The sequence below is a fragment of the Pan paniscus genome, chromosome 3, assembly GCF_029289425.2.
Source record: "Pan paniscus chromosome 3, NHGRI_mPanPan1-v2.0_pri, whole genome shotgun sequence".
In the NCBI taxonomy this organism is placed as follows: domain Eukaryota; kingdom Metazoa; phylum Chordata; class Mammalia; order Primates; family Hominidae; genus Pan; species Pan paniscus.
In genome coordinates, this window is record NC_073252.2 from 104392791 (window position 1) to 104416858 (window position 24068).

A 24068-nucleotide genomic window follows, 5' to 3' on the forward strand; every position below is an offset into this window, starting at 1 on the left:
CAGCCTGGCCAACATAGTGAAGCCCCACTCTTATACTAAAAATACAGGAAAATAATCTTTTTTTTTTTTTTTTTGACATGGAGTCTCGCTCTGTCACCCAGGCAGGAGTACAGTGGTGCAATCTCGGCTCACCGTAAGCTCCGCCTCCTGGGTTCACGCCATTCTCCTTTCTCAGCCTCCGGAGTAGCTGGGACTACAGGTGCCCACCACCATGTCCAGCTAATTTTTTGTATTTTTAGTAGAGACAGGGTTTCACCGTGTTAGCCAGGATGGTCTCGATCTCCTGACCTTGTGATCCGCCCGCCTCGGCCTCCCAAAGTGCTGGCATTACAGGCGTGAGCCACCGCGCCTGGCCAGGAAAATAATCTTAATCTCAGCTAGTGAAATGCTTAGTACTAAGAAGGTTTCAAATTTTCATATATCCCCTTTTGAAGAATTTTTTGTGAAATATTTCAGAGAATGCCTACCTCACAAAAGATGAACACTGGACTATGTTAATGCTGAAATCATACGTAATCTGTAAATTAAATTTTCTCAAATGAAAATTTGCACCTACCTTTATCATTAAACAAGTAACAAAAGAAACCAAACCCCTGCAGTTTAAACAAAATGCCTTTTTGTTTGCCAAGTTCTGCTTTTCATTTAATTGTTCTGATACTATACAGTACCTCACAGGTTTCCTTTCTCGAAGCAAGTCTTCCAGACTACGTTCACAATGTTCAGCCACGACCACTAGTCGTTCTGAGAAAAACAAAGCAAACCCATGTTATATTTTATCAATACAACATGTTAAAAACAAAATAATACTCTCCACTGATGATATTAATATATAACACCCATAACAATATTTTAAAAGAGCCTTTCAAACTCTATATTAACTACATTATTACCAAGTATATAGGATAATAAACATCTAATAAAACAATAACTATTTTTTTCTCTTGTATTTTTCTTCCTCTAGAGTTTTTCTTACGTACATCAGGAAAAATAGGTGGAAAGACTGTCCTTGGGGAAAAAATAACTCACCCTTCTTCTGACACACATTGAAAGAAAGAAGTAAAAGATTAGATGAATATATAAAGAATTTTGAAAGAAGGGAAAAGGAGCTAGGTACAGATTGCTTGACACTCTGGTTTTAAACACAGACCTTTGAAATTGCATTCAGAAACTTGAAAAAAAGTAGAAATGATCTGAATCATAACTATAGAGAAAGAAATTCAACCTAGAATTATTGTTAACCCTTGAACAATGCAGGGGGTTCTTAAAGGTGCCAACCCCCTAAATGGTCAAAAATCACCTATAACTTTTGACTCTCCCAAAACTTAACTACTAATTGCCTACTCTTGACTTGAAGCCTTATTGACAACACATAAACAGAACAGTATCTACATTTATTTTATGGATTCATGACATACCTTTTTTTCTTATTTTTTCCTATATTTCTAGGCTACATGGTTCATCTATGAGTTTTTTCAAATTGTCAAAAATCTCCAAAGAATTTTCCAATATAAATTCATTGGAAAAAAAATGCATATTTAAGTGGATGTGTGCAGTCCAAACCCATGTTGTTCAAGGGTCAACCGAACAACAGTTGAGATTAAATATTATAAAACAGTGGTAGACATGATCAACATTAATGATGTCATTTTTATTTTCCAACAGATCAACTGATCAAGATGGCACAGTTCTAAGGGCCAGCCTATACTTTTTTTTGCCTCATCCATTATTCCAAGTCACTAACATGATGTTTGATAATGAATGTAAGAGGAATAAAAGAAAAGTACAACTGGCTTTACAAGCTTTTGGGGATTTGACAAGGTTATTTGAGGAGTTTGGTTCAAAAGAAGTTGGAGTGTTGTCAGTATCTATGCAAAACAGATTCTAAGTAAAATAAAGAAGAAGTTTAACACAAAACACAGAGACTGAGACTAGATAAAGTAAAGGTGCAAAGAAACTGCGAATAATGATAACTGTAAAATGAAAGTTTGGTGAAAATGAAAAAGTAGCCAAGGTAGAAAAAAGAGACAGAAGAAGATAGGAAAGAGGAAGTTCAGAGTAAGAAATCTAGTATATAAAATAGTTCAGTAATGATTGGATTAAGGCATGGTCTTGAATGGGGAAGTAGAGATGGACAATTGTGTTCAGGCAGACATGTCAAGTGCAGGAGCAAAGTATTATCTTGGATCTCATCTAAGTTTACTCTGTCTAGCGAAATGGGATTATACAGAATGATCTGAAACACAAAAATTAAAAATGCTATAAGTGAATATTATCATTTTCAGATAAAAGATTCCAATTGTAGAGGAAAAGGAATAAAATGAAATAGCAAATGATGAAGCTAGAGAGAGAGGTGAGCAGGAATATTTAACAGGAATTTAAAGAAAATTAACTTTAAAAGAACACTTAATGAGAAAAAAAGAAAAAGAAAAGGAAACCATGCAATAAAAGGTCAAGTTATTTACTTAACAAAGAAAAGAGTATGCAAAGGTAAGCTCCAAGCAATTTAGTACAACAGTGAAAATCCAGAAGAAAAAAGCAGGCAACATTATCAGAAAATCAAAAGAAGAAGCTGCATTCCTTTGCTTTTCATCTTACCACGTTTTGTCCATTTTCCTTACATTTATCTGGCTCCCTCCCCTCAGTATCCTCTGTAAATCTTTACCTCTTCTACCCAAATTGAAATGCTACCAGTTCCTCCACCTTTGATTCTAGGTCTTTTTTACTGTTTTCTCATCTATTCCCAAGGCTGAAAAACTCTGAGATTTTATTGCAAGCCCAAAACTCTCTTCTGAACTGCAGGCTTCTATAGCCTATATTATAGGCTTTAATATAAAAGTCACCTGAAACTCAACCAAACTTCAACTTATAATTTACTGTTAAAGTCTGTCCCCTTTAATACTGTTTCAGTAAATGATATCACTATCCAGTCAACTGCTCTAGCTAGCAACTAAACAGCAATCTCCCCTTCTCAAATCCAAATAAACAGAGTCCTGCTATTTTTACTTCTCAAACATTTCTAGAATCTATATAGTTTGCTCCATCTGCCACAATCTGGGCCCAGCCAGCATCATCTCATTAGATAACTACAACAATCTTTTAACTGATCTTCTCACATTAATTCCTATTTCTTTCCAACATATTTTCACACTAAAGCCCAACTGATAAAATCATAAGAAGTCTGAATATGAAACTCCTTCTCTAGCTTCATCTATGTTATTTTATCTTAGTTTACCAACTTCCATCACACTTATCTTCCTTCTGGCCTCCTGCCTTATGACACTTACACATGGGTTCTTATTGCCTGAAATGATCTTTCCCACATAGTGGTTAAGAGTATAGACTATTTTGTCTGGGATCCAAATCCCAGTTTTGCTACTAATTAACTATGACCTCAGGGAAATTTTCTAACCTATGCCAGTTTTTTTCTGTAAGATGAAGAGAAGAATAGCCCCCTGCCTCACAGGGTTGTTGTGAGGTTGAAATGAGTTAATATATAATAAAGGCCTAGAATAGTGTGTGGCACATAACAAGCAATAGCTGATTGTTAGCTTTTATTATTACTCATTATTCAGGGCTCAGTTAAATGTGACTTCCTCAAGGGACACTTCTCTCGTCCCCCCAACATCGATTTGCTGTCCTACAACATACTCTATTCTACATTTTAATTTTGTTTTGTAGCACTTGCTTCAACTCTAATAATTTGTATGCATTCTTATTTTGGTCCAGCCAGCATCATCAGTAACTCCACCTTATCCATGGTTTTACTTTCTGCAGTTTCCAAACATTTTAAATGGAATATTCTAGAAATAAAAAATTCCTAAGTTTTAAATTGCATGCCATTCTGAGTAGCACAGTGAAATCTCTCACCAGCAATTAATATATGCCAAAAAGAAGACGTGGCCGGGCGCGGTAGCTCACGCCTGTAATCCCAGCACTTTGGGAGGCGGGCGGATCACGAGGTCAGGAGACCACCCTGGCTAACACAGTGAAACCTTGTCTCTACTAAAAATACGAAAAAAAAAAAAAAAAATTAGCCAGGCGTGGTGGCAGGCGCCTGTAGTCCCAGCTACTCGAAGGCTGAGGCAGGAGAATGGCATGAACCCGGGAGGCAAAGCTTGCAGTGAGCCGAGATCCTGCCACTGCACTCCAGCCCGGGCAACAGAGCAAGACTGTCTCAAAAACAACAACAAAAAAAAGAAGACGAAAAGTGCTTCCTTCAAGTGAAAAGGTGAAAGTTCTCGACTTGATAAGGAAAGAAAAAAAACCAGTTGTTAAGATACACGGTAAGAAATTTTCTATTCGTGAAATTGTGAAGAAAAAAGAAAATCATGCCAGTTTTGCTGTCACGCCTCAAACTACAAAATTATGACCACATTGCAAGAGAAGTGTCTAGTTAAGATGGAAAAGGCATTAAATTTGTGAGTAGAAGACATAAACAGAAGAAACACGTTCTGACTGATGAGAATCAGATTCTGTACAATCCTCAGTTTTAGACATCCACTGGGGGTGCTGGGGGCCTTCTTGGAACATATCCCCTGAGGAAAAGGGGGGGCCTACTGTGATATCTTTTTTCCTATCAGATAATATATTTTATGATGGCAGGAATGAGGTGGGTCTCATCACAGGTGCCTAGCAGTGCATCAGTAGTTGCACACAGGTGCATCACAGTAGTACATCACAGGAGCCTAGTGCACACAGGTGTACTGCATCACAGGTGTCTAGAATGTCACCTACAACATATAGGCATATAATATAAAGATAACTGTTAGATGAATTAACTTTAGCAAAGGCATGATGTGGCCATTAGAAATGAAGAATCTCATATGACCACAGTCACTAAACAGAGCCCTGTCCTGTGTAGAAAATTACATGCCCACGTTATAAACTCAGTATAACTCAGTAGCACTGACTTTCATGTAAAACAAAAACAAAATAATTTATTAAAATGTGCATATTCCATTAATTAACCATTTTAAATTGGATATTCATAATTCTCCATATCTATAAGAGATTTCCAAAGTATCTGGCACAACTAAAATTTTTCAGGCTTCTGGAAACCCCTTCAAAATATCATAAACAAGTGTTTGCCAAAGCTTCAAGATTCTGTGGAACTATTAAGCATAGTTTTAATACTGCTGAGCCATAATCCTCAGCAGAACATCAAAGTTTCTCCCAGAGATAATGGAGTGTATACCAAAACAATATTTCTAATATGAACCATTTTTTTTAAGAACTCTTTAGAGAGTCTTCATTCTGAAATCTCTGGACCACTGTTTAAAAATAACACGTTATAAAAACAATATAGTTTCACAGAATAAAGCATTTGGGAATCATAATGTGCCAAATATAAATCATCAATGTAGTAGCATTATTTATAAAAAATAATGTGATGCTAAGATGAACTTTAAAGAGTAGAATATACAATAATTGTGAAATAGCCTTCCTTCTAACAAAGATTTGAGGAACCACAAGTATGATGTAGTGTCTCTAGCCTGAACTGTGTGTTTTCAGTTTGACAGGGCTTGGCTGTGTTCCCACCCAAATCTCATCTTGAATTCTCATGTGTTGTGGGAGGGACCCAGTGGGAGGTAATTGAATCACAGGGGAGGTCTTTCCCATGCTGTTCTTGTGATAATTAATAAGTCTCATGAGATCTGATGGTTCTATAAGGGGGAGTTTCCTTGCACAAGTTCTCTTTTTTTGGCCTGCTGCTATCCATGTAAGACGTGACTTGCTCCTCCTTGCCTTCCACCATGAATGTGAGGCCCCACCAGCCACGTGGAACTGTAAGTCCATTAAACGTTTTTCCTGTACAAATTACCTAGTTTTGGGTATGTCTTTATCAGCAGTGTGAAAACAGGCTAATACAAAGTTAACACTAAGAAACTGAAGAGAACACACATTTAAGCAAGAATAAAGGAGTTGAATAAGGAGTAGGGGGAAGTAAAATAAAGTTTTTTAAAGTAGTGGCTTTTTTGTTTAAATTTAGAGAAAGAGGTGAGTCATGAATGTCTTAAAATAATATAAAGGGTTATTACAATATATTTACTGCATCACTTTTGTTATTAACAGTAAAAATCGAGACTAGCTCATCACCTTTAAAATATGATATTTCAATAAGTGTTTATACAGTTCAAAACCAACAAAGAAAAACATTATGCTTAAAGAATAGTATTGGTACCAGAACACTGTGATGGTCAGTTTTATGAGTCAACTTGGCTAGAATATAGAATCCAGTCATTCAATCAAATACTAATCTAGATGTTGCTGTGAAATTATTTTGTAAATGAGTAAAGTCTATAATCAGTTTACTTGAAGGGAAATTATCCTAGATAATCAGGGTAATCCTGATTCAATCAGTTTAATAGCCTTTAAGAGCAGAAGTGAAAACCAAGTACACTGGCTCACACCTATAATCCCAGCTACATGAGAGGCGGAGACGGGAGGATCACTTTAAGCCAGGAGTTCAAGACCAGCTTGGGCAATATAGTGAGACTCCTGTCTCTGAAAAATAAATAAATAAATAATAAATAAATATGAGCAGAATTGAAGCTTCCATGAAGAACAATAAATTCCACCTGTGGATGACAGCTTGAGCTTCTGCCCAAGAGTTCAGCTTGTCCTTCTTGAAGACCTGCCTCATGGATTTCAAACTTGCCTAGCAGCACCCCACAATCATGCAAACCAATTCCCAGCAATTCTTTTTTATACATTCATATAACTTATATAAATAACTTATATAATTATATATATAATTTGTTCTGTTTCTCTTATGAAACTAATACAGATTAAAATTTATATGCTAGAGATACAGAATAAATTATCTTATAGTTCCATATAATTCTATTATTCTCTACTTTAATTTCAAATAAAATAATTTTTATTCTTGATTTCACCAGCAATCATTGAAAGATTTCTGGATAATCAATACCAAATAAAAAAGGATGCACTACCATTTACCATCTTCACTCTGCTTCTAAACACAGCTGAGATTTCAAGCTCACAAGAAAAGATAAAATTTGTTAACATAGTATTTTCAGGCTTTACTGGCTTTTTTTCTCCTAAAGATATTTTTCTTCTATTAGAAAAAAAACAAATTCTCAAACTCTAATAAAATGTTTGCCATTCCTGAGATTAAAAACTTCATCCTGCTGAGTTAGCAAGAAATATTATCATCTTTGATTAGTTTCGAATGATCTATAGAAAACAGTGAAAGCTAGACTTCTGAGCTAACATAACATGTGAAAACATAATGTTACTAAAACAGACCACATGTAACAAGAGTATGTGACTCCAAGTAAGAAGTCAATTGTTACTGATTTAACAATAACATGCAGGGTGGGAGGGGGCATGACTAACAATAGCAAGATATCTGCATAGCAAGAACAGAATAAAAAAGGAAAAGTAGAATCAAAATCAAAATTCTTTGAGGAGACACAAATCAAAGTCATGCGGTATTACACCATTGAAAAATATGTGTTCATATTGAGAAATACTTTCACTAAGGAGATTGTTCATCAGAAACTTCAAATTTTTCAAAGTAGATGCAACTGAAATGACTAGAATGTTTTGGAACAAACAGACTTTTACATAAGCAATTACTCTAACAGTAAATTATTCCTTATACACACAACTTTTCAGAATGCTAAACATTGCCAATAAAAACAAGATAATCAAATTCCCTAGCCTAATGACAATCCATATTTTCATTTCAGACAACTAGACTTAGAATATATAAACTTTACACATATTCATGACCTATGTTACCCTAGCAGAGAGGGCTGCTGAAATACAGGAGGAGCAGGGCAAGTCAGGGAAGCAGAGTAAACAGCAATATGGTGGACAGGGCTAACGGGACTAACCATGCTGTTGAACTGGCCTCAGAGAACAACAATCAGTAGAACGATTACAGTTTCTAAGGGGATCAGTTCCCACCTGACTTTGATAATCAAAAAGAAGGTTCACAGGGAAAATAAGGAAGAATACTCCCCAAAGAGAATCATGCTATAACGCAGTTCCTAATTCGGTGTTTACAGAGGCCCGTTTAGGTAGAGGAAGGAAAAGAAGGAGCTTTAGAACTATTTTGTCAATTGAGAAAAGGAGGCCTAGGAACAGAGGAAAAAACCCCAAATACATAAAGTGAAGCTCCAAAGAGGCTTCCAGATACAGTGGGAATAAACAAAGGGCTCTTGGTGGAAAGAGTGTGGAAAGACAGGCCTCTGCCAAATTTACAGATGTTCACCACCCATGGTTAATACTCAGCATCTACTGTACTGTCAACCAAAGAATGGTTTTGGAAATAGGATAAACCTACAACTAGAAATTCTTTAGAATCTGTAGCTGGATTAAGGGTAAGGGCTGTTGAAGTATACAGGGATTGAAAATATCTATTAATTGCTTGGTGATGTAAAAAGCTCCAAATGATCCCTGTAATTTTTCAACATCTAACTAATGTCACTAAAGCCAGGTAACAAATACAAATCTTTGGCAAAAAATTATTTTTTGAACAAAAATTAACTCACCGAAAGTTATTTTCTGGGCTTTCAGCAAATGGCTGGAGCTATCTATAGTCTACTATTAGATATAGTTACCACTAGTCTTCACAGTTCTCTTTAAGTAAATTAGAAAAAGCACCCCTCCCCCTAGAATAAATTAGAGAATCAGATTTCAGCTCCCACTTACTCCATTATCCAGAAGCTTTTATGCAGTGAGGCAAAACTCTACACAGTGGCCCTGACTGTGGGTCTCCTAATTGGTAAATATATGACATGGTGCAACACTAGGTACAGGTCAAATCAATTTTGAAAAGTCTAGTACCTGACATTAGAACTTCTCAAGTTAGCCTTTAAGTAAAAAAGATAATCTCTCCATACCCCTTGATACTCTACACCAGTGCTTTTAAGCCCTTTTTTCTTTTTTTTCCATTAGGAATCCTTTTTGAAAACCTGCGAAAAACTATGCATTTTCATTATTCAGCAAACACATGTGTACATATGTATATACACATACACAATTTTATATGTAATTTGAAGGGGTTCACAGACCTCCCAAAGCCTACTGAAGCTGCAATTTTAAACTTAAAATTTCATTTCGTTAGATGTTTACTGTAGACTAAAAATAATTTTCAAAGCCCTTCAACTGACTGAAGAGACCATCTCTTGGCCAAGGGGACCCCAGAGTAACCTTGAAAACTGAGTTCTCAGCCATGATAGGACTTAGGGTCAGACAACCTCATTATACCCCACCCCCTTAACCATGATTAGGCTTTCTTCCCTAGGGACTTAACAAAAACCAGCCCTTTCAAAAGATTCCACAACTGATATCAACCAACTACCTGACACTACCCCTTCTTTTTTGCCTGATAAGCGACCATTTGCCTGATAACCAACCATGGAGTGGTTCTGGCCAGTCTACCAAGAATAAGCAGTAAGGGTTTTCATGTCCTCTGCTCCACCTTTGACGTCAGAGGGCCAAAAACTCCAACCTCGGATCATGACCCTCAGATGATGCTAGCATTGCCATTTTTTATATGTGGGACCCATGAAGGGGCTTGAAGGGGAATGAAGTTTAAATGCACATACACACGGTTCTCCTTTCATAAATATTCATGACTCCTCCCACAGCTTACTGAATATGTATATTTGGCCACTCTGCTCAGTATAAATTTCTGTTCCCTTTGCCCCTCCCTCAAAGTGTCTGTTTCAAGCTTCTCGCAAAAGGCTATGCTTCCCAGCCTGTCACAGTGGTCACCCTGGAGGCTATAACCCTTATGATAAATAAAGCTCTCCTTTCTAAGTTTATGAACCTCTTCATTCTTCAGTGTACCTCCCTCACACAAAAAAAGGTGGGGGACAAAAAGCTACAGAGACTTCCCAGTTCAGAGATTAACACCAAAAAGAACAATAAAGCAAACCCATAACAATAGACATAAGATCAGATCAGAGATCTCAGATCCTCATACCAAATAAATTTCTACACCATAGTCTCCATAGTTCATCTAGACAACAGATTGTACAAACATTATAAAGCTTTAAATTGATATTTTTTCCACGTTTAAGTATCTAGAAATTAATTTCTTAATAAGCTGCCTCATTATAAAAATAATTTGAAGCAGTTAGATTTACTTCTTTGCCCTGGCCTATAAGAAGTATACAACCAAATTTATAGTCCAACTAAAAATATTAATATTACTAACCTCAAATCTTATTGTTTCCTTTCTCCCTGAAGAAAATCAGAATATGCCATCTCAAAATATCCCACTTTGACATAAGGATTTTGAGTGAAGGCAATTAGCTCTCTTCTCTCTCCATTTCTGTCTAAGCAGAACATAAATCTCCCTCTGTAAAGATGAAAGGAATTTCCATTTGATAAATTCCATTTGGAAATTATCCTCTCCTACACTAGGAAGAGAAAAATGACTCTTATCTACATAACAAACTTACTAAGTAATTCTTATTTACCATGCATTTCTGAGTCACTTTCTCAAATCCCAAACCCCTCTTCCTTTGTCTACCCTCTTCTCTATACTTTATTTCCCTTTGTGAAGATGGTATATAAGCCTCAATTCTAACTACCTCCATGAGTTGCATTTCTTTGTGAAATCTGTGCCTATAGATTAAATCTGAGTTTGTTTGTTTTTTTCTCCTGTTAACCAGCCTTTTATCAGTTTGATTCCTGGGACCTACCATTAAGCATAAGAGAGTAGAGAAAGTTTTTTTTTTCCTTTTTTACATCTTCATCTTGATTATTTTTCTTTCATGTACTACATATAAAATACTGTATGAATGTCTGCATCTTGTCTCAAATTATTTTTGAAAAAAGTAAGCTTGTAATTAATCAAGAGACATAAATGTCTTTTAAAATTAAGAATAATTAATAATATTAAGACTTTGTTTCCTAGAAATATGTCAACAATAAAAGGCCAACATCTTTTGAAAATCCATTAATTCTTTGAGACCACCAGCATCATCAAAATGAATGAATGTAAGCAAATAAAACATAACAGACAGAAGAGCCATTGCTCTGTGGTCTAAAGTCCTTTATCCCACCAAAACCTTTTATATATGAGTTTGATTAATATATATATATATTTTATTATTTCTTATCTTTAGAGACAGGGTCTAGCTCTGTCACCCAGGCTGGAGTGCAGTGGCATGACTGTCAGAGGCGTGTGAACCAGAGCAACTCCATCTTGAATAGGGGCTGGGTAAAATGAGGCTGAGACCTACTGGGCTGCATTCCTAAGAGGTTAAGGCATTCTTAGTCACAGGATGAGATAGGAGGTCAGCAAAAGATACAGGTCATAAAGACCTTGCTGATAAAACAGGATGCAGTAAAGAAGCTAGCTAAAACCCATCAAAACCAAAATGGCCACTAGAGTGACCTCTGGTTGTCCTCACTGCTACACTCCTACCAGTTTACAAATTCCAAGGCAACGTCAGGAAGTGAACTTATACGGTCTAAAAAGGGGACGCATGAATAATCTACCCATTGTTTAGCATATAATCAAAAAATAACCATAAAAATGGGCAACCAGCAGCCCTTGGGGCTACTCTGGCTATGGAGTAGCCTTTCTTTTATTCCTTCACTTTCCTAACAAACTTGTTTTCACTTTACTCTATGGACTTGCCCTGAATTCTTTGCTGCACAAGATCCAAGAACCTTCTCTTGGGGGTCTGGATTGGGACCCTTTCCTGTAACATGATCATAACTCACTGCAGCCCCAAACTCCTTGTCACAAATGATCCTCCTGCCTCAGCCTCCTGAATAGCTAGGACTACAGGAACAAGACACCATGCCTGGCTATTTTTTTTTTTTTGATAGAGACAGGATCTTATTACATTGCCCAAGCTGGTCTCAAACTCCTGGCCTCAAGCAATCTTCCTGCCTCAGCATGCCAAAGTGCTAGGATTATAGGCATGGGCCACCATGCTTGGCCTTGATATTCTTCAACGCAAAATTAACATTCTCTTCTTTGTACTCCCATAGCATAGCATAGCACATTGTACATCACCTATTATAACAACTATTACTGTATTATTTAATATTATCATGGTTGTATTTTTCTCTACTGTTTCTGAAGCTGACTTGGGACCTGGGGTAATGAGTTACTCATTTTTGTATATTTGGCATCTAGCACAAGGAGGGCCATAGTATCAGGCAAGGGTCTATCAAGGTATTATAACCCCAGTGTACATGTTTGTCAAAGCAGTGGACAAGAAAGACAGGTTCCTAAATAAATCTTCAACTCATCGGCACCTTTATTACTTTTGCTTCAAAGCTAGGTTTCTATCAGCTCTGACCTCCCAATTTGTTCCCTACAGAGAGAGACCCTTAAGGCCTCAACATGGCACCACCCATGCTCTTGCTTGAGGGATTAAGCCAAACATGACAGGCATTTACTAATATTTGCAGAATCAATCAATCAAAGGCAACCTTGAACAGTAAAAGAAGTCTCAATAAAATAATGTATACTTTAACATGTCTGTGTGTATATACCTATATGTCAATATGAAAAAACAAATTTTTTTTTATCATCTGCTAGACAATTAACTTTTTTTACCACTCTCTTTCCCAAATCTCTCACGAAGCCTCCTGACAACATCTAACTATTTACAGCACTAGGTATGTGGTAGAGCTCAACAGTATTTATGGTACTGAATAGCTCTGATTAGAATTCTGTCAATATTTGCATTATTATACACTTACAGCAACATGTACAATCTTTCAAAAAATAATAAAATGTATTAGTAGTCCATTTTTCCTTAATTTCCTTCGTGTGACCTTGGATGAATTAATTGTGAACCTTGACTTAATTGCTCTGTGGTTTAATTTCCTTATCTGTAAAATGACAGGACTAGTTCCTTTCACACAGTAATGTTACAAGGATTAAGTTAATTAAAATATGTAATTAAAATATGTAAAACACTAAGAATATTGCCTGATATATATAAACGCTCAATAAATTTTAACGATTAATAATTATCATTACAAAAAAAATTTCTACTCAGTCTATAAAACACAAATATTCTCAGAGTAAATATTTTAAGAGAAATAAACCAGGGAACTTGAAAGTACAGTTTAGTCTATTTTCAGCAAAACAGTAAAGAAAACATAGTTTGCATTTATCAGGGTTTTTAATATTAGGTTGAAACACATAAAATTGCCACTTTTATAGGGAAAAAAGTTGAATATCACCAACTACATAGGGTTCACTTTCAGATTTTTTTACGTCTACAAATTATTTTATGTTAGAAAAATTAAATACATTTCACTGAAATGCATTTAAAATATTTTTAAGAAATGCAACCTTACCCTGCAATTAAGCTTCCAAAAATAATTCTGAAATAATTAAAAATATTGCCACCATACGAATCTTTAAGTGGAGAATGAAAGAACCTGATTACACTACTAAAAACGCAGTAAACATCTTCCTCAAACACTGACTTTTTAACCAATAGGGTTCAACTTTTCTAATTCAGTTCTCTAAATGGGCTGCTATATAAAAAGACTAATGGAGTTTAAAAAAAAAAATCTACTGACTCCCTTTTCATTTGAAGACAGTTGCCAAAATCATTACTTTCAATCATAAAATATACTGTTAGATAATTCTTCTAAAGTTTCTAACATTAGAACTTCATTTCCTTCATATAGATAAAGAAATATGTTTAAGAATAGACGGTTTCCCTGAAAAAGAAAATTAAAAATCCTGATTCTCAGATCTGAGAAACATTAATCATTCAAATACAGTTGTTAATTAATTCATTCAGCTAACAAACACTTATTGAGTGCTCTGAGGTCACAAGTAAAGGTCCTTATCCTCAAGAACTAAGAATCCTCAGAGGATAAAAATTAAATAGAAAATAATAAAATGTGATAAAAGCTATAAAAGAATTTAGGAAAGAGACTTAGCTCAGATTGCAGGGAATGGAGCATAGCATAATCCACGAGTGAAAATTGCAAACTACCAAATCAAGGATATGTGAATCAAAAAACCTCAAAGCAACTCAGCTTGGCTGGCATGAAGGGTTAAATTAGTGGAAACAACAAGCAATACATCGAAAGAGGACAGCACAGACTAGATCAAGGACTAGATGAAGGATTTTATATGCAATAGCCTAGTAAAGAGTTTGAATTTTACCTGGTAGATTTGCAAATAAATGGGGAAGTGTACGAGAGAGAGGCAGGGTGGGGGAAAAGGATGAGAGAAAGAAGGACACGTGTGCACTGGTACTGATGATAGCTTTATGTATTTAGTGGATATAGTATTTATAACTTAGGGTAACAAAGTAGAGAACATAAACAGGAAAAAAAAGAAAATAACTTACCATGCTTTCCCCTAGAAATATCCACATACTGGCAGAGTCTGGGATGGGTGATGGTTTTAAGGATTTGAAAGCGCCCTAAAATTTTGATGGAATTTGGTGTGAGAGGAAGTCCATTGCTTCCACAAACATCATGTGGCAGAGCCGAGGCAAAGAAGGTAAAGGCTCCCATTTCAGCGTCCTTCAGGGGAAACATTTTTGGAGTCCTAGGTCTTCTAAGATAATCTGGAAAAGGAGAGAATTTTAGGACAGACCAAACATTAAGCCAGACAGACCAAACCTTAAGCATGATTAACATACAACTTGGAGGAAAATGCCAACCTGAACACTTCACAGTAAAAATATCAAAGTATAAGAAAATTCTAAAATATCAGAGGACAAAACAACTCAGCATAAATTTATGTTGCAGCTCTGAATCAAACTCTAAGATTTTTCAATGGCATAAAAAAAGATTATTCCATTCTCAATGACATTTGACAGTTTAAAGAGTAGAGGAAGTTTGTTACTGCATCTTCATATTATTAATAAGGCTCTTCTCTTTTTTTTTTTTTTTTTTTTTTTTTGAGACAGTCTCCCACTGTCACCCAGGCTGGAGTGCAGTGGTGTGATCTCCGCGCACTGCAACCTCTGCCTCCCGGGTTCAAGCAATTCTCCTTCCTCAGCCTCCCGAGTAGAGGGACCCACGACCACACCCAGTTAACTTTTTGTATTTTTAGTAGAGATGGGGTTTCACTATGTTGGCCAGGCTGGTCTTGAACTCCTGACCTCGTGATCCACCCGCCTCGGCCTCTCAAAGTGCTGGGATTACAGGCGTGAGCCACCACACCCAGCCAATAAGGCTCCTCTCTTTACCTAAAGATTGAATAACCCACACACCATCAACAACCTTCCTTCTCATACAGTGAGGTAGGTCAGGAAAGAGGAAATATAGGTACCAACTAGTAACTAATAGGGGACCTTATTAATAGTAGTAAAGCTTAAACTAGATTAAAAGAAGGCTCTATAATATTAAATAATCAATTTTCATTTTTATGCTAGATATTTTACATAATGTATGATCTGCTTTAATCCTTTTAATAATCCTGATAGAGCTATTGGCTCCAGTTTAGAGATAGTTGTTCCACGTGTATAGCATGAAGCGTCCTATTTGCACTTACTCCAAAATAAATGGTGCCCCAAAGTTGCGTAAAGTAGTAGCCTGGAGAGTAGGAAACTTGCTCCATATCAATCTAAATCACATTAAGGCAACCATAACAACAACAAAAAAAGGGTCTTCTGACACAAAAATCTTTTACCCATGGACCTCACTAAGAAGACATTCTACTGGTAAAGCCCTGCATTTTTCCCTTCTCAGCTTAATGATAAATATGCTGGAATTCCAATTCAATAAATCCACTTTGACAAGAAACCTTACTGAAATCATTAAAAATAAAATATTATAAAACGCATAAACCCTTAACAAGGAAGAAAAGAGAAACAGGCCATGAGGTGATGAAAGATTTCTAGAAACTTGTACAAAACAAAATATATAAGGAAGAGTGAAGCAGAAAGAAATAAGCTACAACCTGTAATAGTCAAGAGGTTTGTTTGGTCCCTTCAGATTCAGAGGCTTCAGACTCAGAGAAGGCGGGAACAATGTTAAACAGCAGTCAGAGGGTTTGAAATCAGAAGGGTGAAGTGTTGAATAATTAGAAGCGTCAATTCTGCCACCCGCCCCACAACATTGGCAGTTATTTACACTCCATGAAAAAAAGAAAAAGATAAGGTTCTTCCCTAAAGAAGCTGAACAAACTGAGAACTACACTAGTTGCTATGGACACTGGTGAGAAGAGCAAACTCCTCACAATTCTGGAATTTGTAGGACCCCAGCTAAGATTTGGCTGTTCACCCAGCCATCCTAAAACAAAATATATCCATCAATAAGCCTGTCCATATATGCAAAGCTCCCAGGAAGCCTTAGCTCTTAAATAATGAGTTGTCTGAGAATCATCAGATAGTTGAGGAAAGACTACAGTATCAAGGGCAAACAATGAAATAAACCTCCAAAAATCTGGCTTTGGAAGCAACTGAAATAATTTATGAAAAAATAATACAAAAACCAACTCTAACAAATATAGAGAGATTTGAGAAGATATTGCATCCATTACATAAAACAAGTTATAGAAAAACACATTATACAAAAGAATAAAGAGAAATGGCCAATAGATACATGAGAAGATAAACAACCTCATGAATAATCAAGGAATTGCACATTAAAACCACAAAAAATTTTTATCTACTGGACAGTCAAAAATTAAGAAATCTGATAACACATAATGTTAGAAGGATGTGGAAAAATAGGATCTCTAATTTGCTGTAAGTGGGAGTGTAAATTAGTAAAATCACTAGAAATGTTTTACACTATCTTGCTATTATATTCCTACAGAAACTCCTACACACACACACCCACACACACACACACACACACACACACACACACACAGAGTGGACCTGTGCAAGAAAGATCAAGGCAGTATTATTGCTCTTAATATCCCCAAACTGGAGACAATTTAAATGTCCAATGGTAGGTAAATGGTTAAATAAATTGTGCTTTATTCACCTGTATACATAATGAAAAATAAGCAAACTATAGCCATATTTAATAGCATAGATGAATCTTAGAAATATAATATTGAGTGAAAAAAGTAACATAAAATATGCCAGCTTTCATAAAACTCAAAAACAAAAAATAAAACAAATAATTCTGGAATACTTATATCTATTGTAAGAATATATTCAATAAGTAAGGGAATTTAAAAAAAAATACTCAGAATATGGGTTACTACCAAATTAAAGCGGGGTAAGGTTAGGGAAAAATTCATAAGAAGCTTCAAAAATCTTGAGTAATAGCCTAGTTTTTAGCTGGTGAATTAATGGGTGTTCATGTTATCATTATGCTTGGTAATTTCCATGCTCTGTATCTATATTTATCTACATATCTGTGTGTTAATACCACATATTTCATAATTAAAAGAATTTAAATAAAATAAATTGATTCTCAACAAAAGCAAAAGAGTTCAACAGGAAAAGGAAAGTCCTTTTTACAAATGGTGCTGGAAAAAGATATTCATATAAAAAAATAATAACCTCAACTTCTACTGATACATCCACAAAAATCTAAGATGGAACATAGGCTTAAGCGTAAAAGGTAAAACTGTTAGTCTTCTAATTGAAAACATAAGCGAATATCTTTACAACCTTAGGCTAGGCAAAGATTTCTTAGACACGATAGAACAAAGCACTAGCCACAAAAGACAATTTTGACAAAGTAGACTTCATCAAAATTAAAAACATCTGCATATCCAAAGGCATCCCTGAGAAAATAAAAATTCGAGTTAAAGGGAAATATTATTTACATCTGTCTCTATATACATATGACATTATGTATATATATGACCTTTTAAAATCAAACATATGTGTGTCTGTATATAATTGACCTGTATTCGGAGTCTATAAAGAAATACCACAATTCAATAATAAAACAAGCCAATATATAAATAGGTAAAAGTCACAAACATATTTTCACACAAGGCATGAAAATAATAAGCACATGAAAAAGTTCTTAATATCATTAATTGGGGGAAATGCAAATGAAAATCACAATGACAAACCTTTAACTTCTACAATGGCTAAAATTTAAATGACTGGCAGTAACAAGTGTTGAGGAGAATGTGGAAGTGGAGCTTTGCTATATTGCTAGTGGGAGCATAAAATGGCAAAAGAATTTTGGAAAATATTTGGAAAACTTTTCTAAAGTTAAAAATATCCCTAACTTATGACTCAGAAATTCCACTCTTTAACCAAGAAAAATGAAAACATTTGTCCATTAAAAAAAACACCGTATGAGTATGTTCATAGGAACTGTACTCTTAATAGCTAAAAACCAGAAGCAATGCAAATGTCCCATAAGTGAATCAATTAACATATTTGTACCATGAAATTCTATTTAACAAAAATGGAACAAACATGTCAAAACATGGATGTACTCAAAAACATAAAGTTTATGAAAGAAGCAGACACAAAAGAGTTCATACTGTATGACTCCACTTAAATGTAATTCCAGAACTATAGTTCTAAACTATAGTATTAATAAAAAAATCAGAAGATAGTACTGTAGATGGGGAAGAGGCGTTGAATAAGCAGAGAAACAGAGGAACTTTCTGTAGTGGTAGAAATATTCTCTATCTTGATTGTGGTGGTAGCGGTTTTATGGATGAGTACATGCATCAAAACTCATTAAATTGGCCACTTAAAATCAATGTGTTTTAATATGTATCAAATTTTATCTCACACAAAATAAAACAGCTTATGAGAAGATAAACACTGCTATACATTTTCAAAGCATCAAACGTAACCAGAAAATTGTAAACATTTCAGACAGAAAAAAATGATTCTGCTATCAACAAGTTAAAGTGAGACTGGCATTCTCATCAGCAATAATGAAAGTCAGAAGAGAGCCTGGTGCAGTGGCTTGTGCCTGTGATCCCAGATACTTGGGAGGCTGAGGTGGGAGGATCATGTGAGGTCAGGAGTTTCAGACCAGACTGAGCAACACAGTGAGACTCCAGCTCAAAAAAAAGGAAAAAAAAAAAAGTTAGAAGACATGGAAGGATTGAGAGTTGAAGGAAAATACTTTTGATTCTATATACAGCCAAATTATCAGTCATAAGAGCAAATTATAATTTACAGCCATACGAACATTAAAAAATAAAATTACCTTTCACTTGCCTTTTGTGAGCAAGTTTCCTTAGGATATATTCCAGGGAAATAGGGGGAAGCCCAATAACAGAAGATGAGGGGCTAAGAAACAATGTTATTTACCCAAGAATGAATATAAGCCCAGGATAGGAGAAATACAAAAGGACTAGAATGCAATCTGTTCAAATTAAACAGAAAGCCATTGGGCTTTAAGGGGAAAATCTTCAAACAGAGGAATGGAAGCTTGCTTCTATGTGCATCATACAAAGAATGAGAAGATTCAGTGAAGAAAGCACATCCACCTACCTATTCCCCAGGAGAAAGCAGAAAGGCAATTAAGAAAGTGGGGACGGTTAAAAACTATGTATTACATAGTCCAAAATATAAAGCATGCTCAACTACAGCATAATATTTTGCCCTTGGCAGGAAAGAAATAAAAACCCATTTGACCTTGATATCATAAATAATCTCCTTAGTATGGCACAGGGATCATGAAGTTAAAACTCTGGGAAAAAAACCATATCAGAGCATACAGCTTGGACTTGCTCTAAGTAACAACTATAAAGCCATAATACTGTAAACATTTTATTTTTTTATTGGTTTTTGGCACGTGAATAAAGCGCAAATATTATAGTTAAGAAATATATTACTAACTTTGACAATGTACAAGTAAATGTCCAGCTAAGAGAAAGTGGGCATAAATGTAGTTTCTGAAGTGATAAAGAAAAAGGTAGAATCACTACTTTTCTCGTTTTACCAAACAAGGAGTCAAATATATTTTCAAAAGTTGATGTGAAAAAAGTAGTTTACGTATATTATTTTGAATTATAAAGTAACCAATACAAAAACTAAAAATTATGATTATGACTCTTCCAAAATTCAGAGGAGATTGTGAATGGTGTGGGCTATTTCTAGAAGTCAACGGAAAAAGAATTAGCAGTTCAACTTAGGGCTATCTCAAGAAGTCAACAAAAAGAATTAACAGTTTAACTTATTATTTAACCTACAGACCTAAAATTAGAAAAGGTTAAAAGTGGTTATCTTTGAAGAACAGTACTGAGAGTAGGACAGGTGAGACAGTTGCACTTTATTATTCAATCCTACTACGCTATACTACTTGATTTTTTTTTTTTTTTTTTTGAGACAGAGTCTCACTCTGTCATCAAGGCTGGAGTGCAGTGGCATGATCTCAGCTCACTGCATCCTTCCACCTCCCGGGTTCAAGCGATTCTCTGCCTCAGCCTCCAGAGTAGCTGGGATTACAGGCGCCCGCCACCACGCCCGGCTAATTTTTGTATTTTTAGTAGAGACGGGGTTTCACCATCCTGGCCAGGCTGGTCTTGAACTCCTGACCTCAGGTGATCCACCCGCCTCGACCTCCCAAAGTGCTAGGACTACAGGCGTGAGCCACCGCGCCCGACCATTTTATTTTCAATCAGATGTCTTTATCATCACATAGCTGAAAATAAAATAACCAAATAAAACACAATGATCGAAAAAGATAAAACACTAATTAGCATAATCAGTGTTCTTTTTCCACTACCTCTTAAATGGTTGTACATAAAAAGGCTCACACACAAAAATACACACACATACATTCGCTTACACCTCGTGAGTGGAAGAAAACTACCGGGGAAAAAAAAACGTAGAGATGAGAGATTAGATGAGGGAAACAGCAGTGCAAGCAGTTGGGCTTGAAAATTCATTCATTCAACAAATATTTTGAAGCCCCTATTTTAAGTCAGTTGTTTTTCCAGCTGGTGGGCAAAGGATAATGAACAAGTCAGACTCTGTGCCCTCAAAGAACTTAGAGTTTTAAACGACTCGAATGGGGAAAGAAAGTAAAAAATAGGGCAAAAGACGCCGATTTTATCATGAATAAAATTTCACATTTCTTCAACAGGAAAATGATACTAATTCATTTATTTTATATATACATTCTCTCAAGAGGTTATTTTTGTCTCAAATAGATAGAAACCAGGAAGGGGTCCTTGAAAAGCAGCCACTGACAATCCTCAAGTAACTTCCTTCCTCTGCTTCACTTTCTCCTACTGCTCAAGGGGGTGTTACACTTCGACGACTGACTAAACCTCGAGGGCCAGAAACAAACCAAAGCAAAATTCTGCCTCCAAGGTGAGTAATGGAGGGGCGGATTCTAGATTCTCTAACCTCCTTTAGTCTTCCTTTGAGGCAGTGACAGAGCGATTGCTAAGCCTACGGTTCCCAAAGACTCAGGTGAACCTGATTTACAGGAAAGGCGGGCTGTAGCTAGGGATGGAGACAGTACCTATCAGCAAGCGGCTCCACAGCTCGGTTCTCTATCTATTCTGAAGACATGCGGGGCCACTCACTGCTCCTGATAGTCGTCTACCTCCCACAGACCCCACCCACTACGACACGGAAAACTGGATTACCCAAATACCTGCCTCTGAGTCTGGGGACGCAGGCAAGCACAAAGACAAGGGGGATGGAGCGTCTACACAGGGACCCAGCGCTGTCGCTGTGGCTGCTGCTGCCGCTACGGCTTAGTGCACCAGACGCTGCATTTCAGGTGCTCCTACAAAAGAGGCCACTCCTGGAACGCCGGGAGCTCAGACGCCGCCCTTTGCTCGCGAGCCAAGTCAGCCAAGGTTCCCTTCGCGGAACCCGGCGAGGAGCGCAAGCCTGGCCTTCCCCAAACACAGATCCGAGCTTTTCACCCTCCACCCTCCCCTCAGCCTGGCCTTTTCTTCCGCCCTCACAGCCACCGCGACCCAACGCTGAGGAAAGACCCCGACTTGTGGTGTCCTTCCCCTTGCCCAAACTGGCCACGAAAGGACATATAGCGAGAGAAAAAGAGGTGCGGGGGGACGGGGGGGGTCGATTGAAAATACTGGGTGAGGGAATGGAAGACGAGGAGCGTGGTGTGGCAGGTTAATGAGACTGAGCACAGGAAGAGGAAGAAAGAATTGAGGGTTGAATCTGTAGAACACTCAGGCTTTCAGCAAGGACACCTCATTGGGTCCTTTCTCACCGCTATAGTACGCGGGTGGCTGGCCCTACATGCTTCCTGCTGTGGCTGTCTCGGAACCCGTGTCCTCCGCTTCATGTGAGTGACGTCGTGGCGGGTCACTCACTCGGGGATCGCCGATTGCGATCGTAGGGGTCTTCCTTCTCTAACTTGCCTCCAGGAGAGAGGACCTGGCCTGCGCTGCTAATGGGTAGTCCGTTCGCAGCAGGACCAGCCCTGGCCTGAGGAAACAGGAAAGAGTTTGAGACTTACTTCTAAAGGAGCCACGTTTGAGAAATGGGATGCAGGCCTAAGTTAAGAATGCTACAGAAAAATATCGATCCCTAAGCGTATTTACTGTTATGTGAATGTGTGTGTCAAAGGACTTAGGTGCTTTGGGGGAGAGGAGGGTGAAGACAGGAATTTATTCATTGAGCGAATAGTTATTAAGCGCCCACTCTATTCCAGACACCGTTCTAGGCATTAGGTGAACAGCAGTGAACAAAACAGACAGAAATCTGTGTCTAGTTGTAGCTCACATTTTAGAGAGGAAGGCACATACTAAGTAAAGTAATTAGAAACATACTGTATTTTAGGTCGTGATAGTCCTGAAGATAAATGTAAAGCAGGGAAGAAGGATATAAAGTGACACAGGAAGGTCTTGCTGAAAAGATGACTTTTAAGTAAAGGGCTGACAGAAGTGGGAGATTTAACCATGCGAATATCTTGGGAAAGTGCAGTCAGACAGAGGGGCCAGCCATTGCAAAGGTCATGAAGCAGAAACCTGCTAGAATAGCAAGGAGGCCTGTAGGGCAGAGTTGAGTGAAGGGTTTAGTCCTTCAATGGAGATTAAATCAAGGCGAGCAGGTCATGAAGATCTTGAGGACATCTAACTTTTATTCTAAATGAAATAGGACTTCGGAGGGTTTTGAGCAGTAGTGATGGGCTCTGACTTCCTTTTAAGAGGGTCACTCTTTAAGGAAAATACACAGAGGAGGACGTGGTAGGAGAAAGGAGACCAATAAGAAGAGTTTTGCAATAATCCAGAGGAAGCATAATGGTGGTTTGACTATGGATGGTAAGAAATGGCCAGTTATATTCTTGATGCACTTAATTTGGATATGTAAGAGTATTATAGATGACAGGGTTAATTTTATTTAATTAGGCTTTGGAGGACACTTGAAAAATGAATTCCAGTGTGAGTTTCAGAGTGGCAAACACAAGTTAAAATCATGGCTTTGCTATGTGGTACTTGAAGGGATTCAGATAAGTCATGTAATTTTCCTGGATCTGTCTATAAAATGGAAATCATATCTGTCAAGATTGCAAAGGTTAGGGTATATTATAGGTATTTAATGACAAGGTATGTAATGGGCCTAGTCTGCAAATCTTAACCAGGTAAAAGATGGCCTTATTGTGAGGTAAGAGGGTCATGGGAGGCCAAGGCATACTCCTTTTTAAATTTTATGGACTCTTTACTGGGGAGGAAAGTTTTTGTGTTAATGACGATGGTATTTAGAAATGCATGGACTGGCCTCTCATAGCTGTCCACTCTATAGTCATTCCTTATAGCCATCCTTTAAACCCTCCAGGACCCCCTATGTCCTCATCAGTAAAGGGAAAGCAGGCTGTCTGGTAAGGGAAACAAGAATAAATAGGAACTTTCATAAAAAAGCAATTTTAGATATTCTTTTTATAGGTTCTGGCAAAGGTTGATAAAAGACCTAGGGAATTACTGCTGGTTGCTGCGCTTACATATTTTGAGTGTCTTCAGATGCATTGTTCTCAGTGTATTTAATTTTCTTCTTTAAATTCTGACTTTTGACACATATGATTTAAATCCTAGCAGGAATTTTCACCTACTTCTAAAAGGTACCACATTGCTTTACACTATAATAAGGACGGTCTTTCAGTGTGGGGTATTTTATGTATACTATAATATTTTTACATATCCAGTAATTAGATTGTGTAGCAAATCAGGGAAAGAAGTTGGAAGGTAAGAATAGGAATGAAGGGAG

General features: G+C 36.9%; 2 protein-coding genes across 6 annotated transcripts in view; one reads left to right on the plus strand and one right to left on the minus strand.

The window, feature by feature from the left end:
* The window catches only part of TBCK (TBC1 domain containing kinase), a 281985-nt gene extending 259677 nt beyond the window's left edge, over positions 1–22308 (minus strand). Inside the window, exons 1-3 of one of the 2 annotated variants that reach the window (XM_008955359.4) lie at positions 22075–22308; positions 14328–14549; positions 669–741 (exon numbers count right to left, since the gene is read on the minus strand). In XM_008955359.4, the coding sequence (XP_008953607.4) occupies positions 669–741; positions 14328–14520 (266 nt within the window). In that variant the 5' untranslated portion in view covers positions 14521–14549; positions 22075–22308. Of the gene's footprint in view, positions 1–668; positions 742–14327; positions 14550–21487; positions 21824–22074 lie in introns of those variants that run through there. The other variant, XM_003829981.5, reaches the window with a different exon arrangement.
* AIMP1 (aminoacyl tRNA synthetase complex interacting multifunctional protein 1) overlaps positions 21101–24068 on the plus strand; it is a 32275-nt gene continuing 29307 nt past the window's right edge. Inside the window, exon 1 of one of the 4 annotated variants that reach the window (XM_003829987.6) lies at positions 21101–21194. Coding sequence is in view for 2 of the 4 variants with exons in the window: in XM_063603856.1 (XP_063459926.1) it covers positions 22104–22149 (46 nt within the window). In the remaining 2 variants the exon portion in view is untranslated. Of the gene's footprint in view, positions 21195–21766; positions 22150–22533; positions 23129–24068 lie in introns of those variants that run through there. The other 3 variants (XM_003829985.5, XM_063603856.1, XM_008955358.6) reach the window with 3 other exon arrangements.